At 40.2% G+C, this 1854-nt stretch overlaps 1 protein-coding gene across 1 annotated transcript in view; it reads left to right on the top strand.

Moving 5' to 3' along the window:
* The window catches only part of LOC101857141 (rho-associated protein kinase 2), a gene marked incomplete in the record, with an annotated part of 68977 nt that overhangs the window by 48363 nt on the left and 18760 nt on the right, over window positions 1–1854 (top strand). The window contains 2 exon segments of the mRNA XM_013087671.2: window positions 631–788; window positions 1629–1751. Of these exon segments, the coding sequence (XP_012943125.1) occupies window positions 631–788; window positions 1629–1751 (281 nt within the window).

The following is a 1854-nucleotide window of genomic DNA, read 5'->3' as shown; positions in this document are numbered from 1 at the left end:
GGGGATGATTGGTACAAAGAGAACCGAGAGGAAGGTCTTGGAGAAATGGGGGGGTATGGATGTGTTGTGTGAGACACGCAGTGATTTGCCAGTATTGTGCTATTGTCGACACACAGTAATTTCTTATGTTGTGTTTCACGCGCAGTGATTACCCTGTGTTGTCTGTTATGAGTCACACTGTTATTTCCCTGTGTCGTGTGTTAGACATGCTGTAATTTGGCAGATGCTGCTCCTTTTTTCCTACCTAAAACATCTATCTTCCCTTACCTCTCCTCCTTCTTTTCATTGTACTGTATGTTACTTTCTAGTAACACTTTTAATCTTCTGCACTTATGTAACGTATTTGTGTCGCAAGTGCTTTTAAACTCTTTCTAAAACTAAACTAATCAGTACTTCCCCTGTTTTGTGTGTTAGACTCTCGGTAACTCCCTCGTGTTGTGTGTTGAACACGCAGTAATTTTAAACACTCTCAGTTATTTGTTGAACAGTTAGTAATTTGTTAGACAGTCAGTAATTTGTTGGACACTCTATAATTCCCCTGTGTTGTGTGTTATACCCTCAATCATTTGTTACACACTCAGTAATATGTAACACTCTCAATAACCACCCCCTGTGTTGCCGTTGGTTCAGTGCAAGCCCAGCTGGAGCAGGAGAAGGTGGCTAAGCACAAACTGGAGGCTCAGCTTCTGGAGGCAGAGAAGAAGTACAGCGAGGTCTCCGTCGACGTGACGCAGCTCAAGCAGAAGCTGACCTCTATGCAGTCGGAGCTCCGGGTGGAGTCGGAGAAGGTGAGACGCTGATTTAGGCGAATGTGAGGGCCGTAAGAACTTTCTACCAAACTTAACTCATTAGGGACGAAGCGGACTCATATGTCCGACAGCAGCAGATCAAAAGCAAAGTTGTAGGATATTTCAATCCATCATACAGACTAGACACTCAAGTGTGCATATATTATAGTATACATTATTGTTATCTGTCTTTTTAAGTACCAGATAAAGGAAAGAGAATTGAAAACTACGTATGAAAAATGATGTTATGCTTCTTTTAGTGTTCCGGAACATCATGTCTTCAAACGCTCAGATGTACAGAATGCGCGTCTGCAATGAGTTAATAATCTGTGACGCTGTAGTTTGTGCAGAGATTTTCTTCTTTGGATTAGTCGTGTTGGATGTGTTTTCTTTCAAGAAATCGTGTCTGATATGTCTATTTCTTTTTCGCCTTGTTCTGATAAATCATGGTTTTGATAAATCATATCTGATTTGTCTTCTTCAGATAAATTTTGTCTGGTATATCTTAAGATAATTCATGTCTGATATTTGATTAAATTGTCATCTTTAGATAAATCCAATCTGATATATTTTTAGACAATTCATGTCTGTTTTTATGTCATTAGGTTGTTTTCTTCAGGTAAATCATGACTGATATATCATCCTTTGATAAATAATATCTGAAATGTATACTCTAGGTAAATTATGTCCAATATGTCTTCTTTCAGACAAATTATGTCTGATATGTGTTCTGTACTGTACTTAATTTTTGTATGTTTTGTCAAGTATATACAAAGCAAAGAATAGAAACGGTCTTCTGTACTGTACCTAATGTTTTCTAATTCTGTGTGTTGTGTGCAGAGCAAGAACCTGAACCTGCAGGTGGAGCAGGAGGTACAGCGGAGGAACCTCATGCAGGGAGACTTCAAGAACCAGCACCTGGACCTACAGAAGGCCAAGGCCAAGGAGAAGCAACTCGGCAAGGTTAGCGAGACACACACACACACACACACACACACACACTCTCTCTCTCTCTCTCTCTCTCTCTCTCTCACACACAGTCAGTCACACAGCACACTGTACTGAC

The sequence above is a fragment of the Aplysia californica genome, unplaced genomic scaffold (genome assembly GCF_000002075.1).
Source record: "Aplysia californica isolate F4 #8 unplaced genomic scaffold, AplCal3.0 scaffold00621, whole genome shotgun sequence".
Classification (NCBI taxonomy): domain Eukaryota; kingdom Metazoa; phylum Mollusca; class Gastropoda; order Aplysiida; family Aplysiidae; genus Aplysia; species Aplysia californica.
Note: the sequence above shows the minus strand (reverse complement) of the source record. Positions and strands in the feature narration are given on the sequence as shown.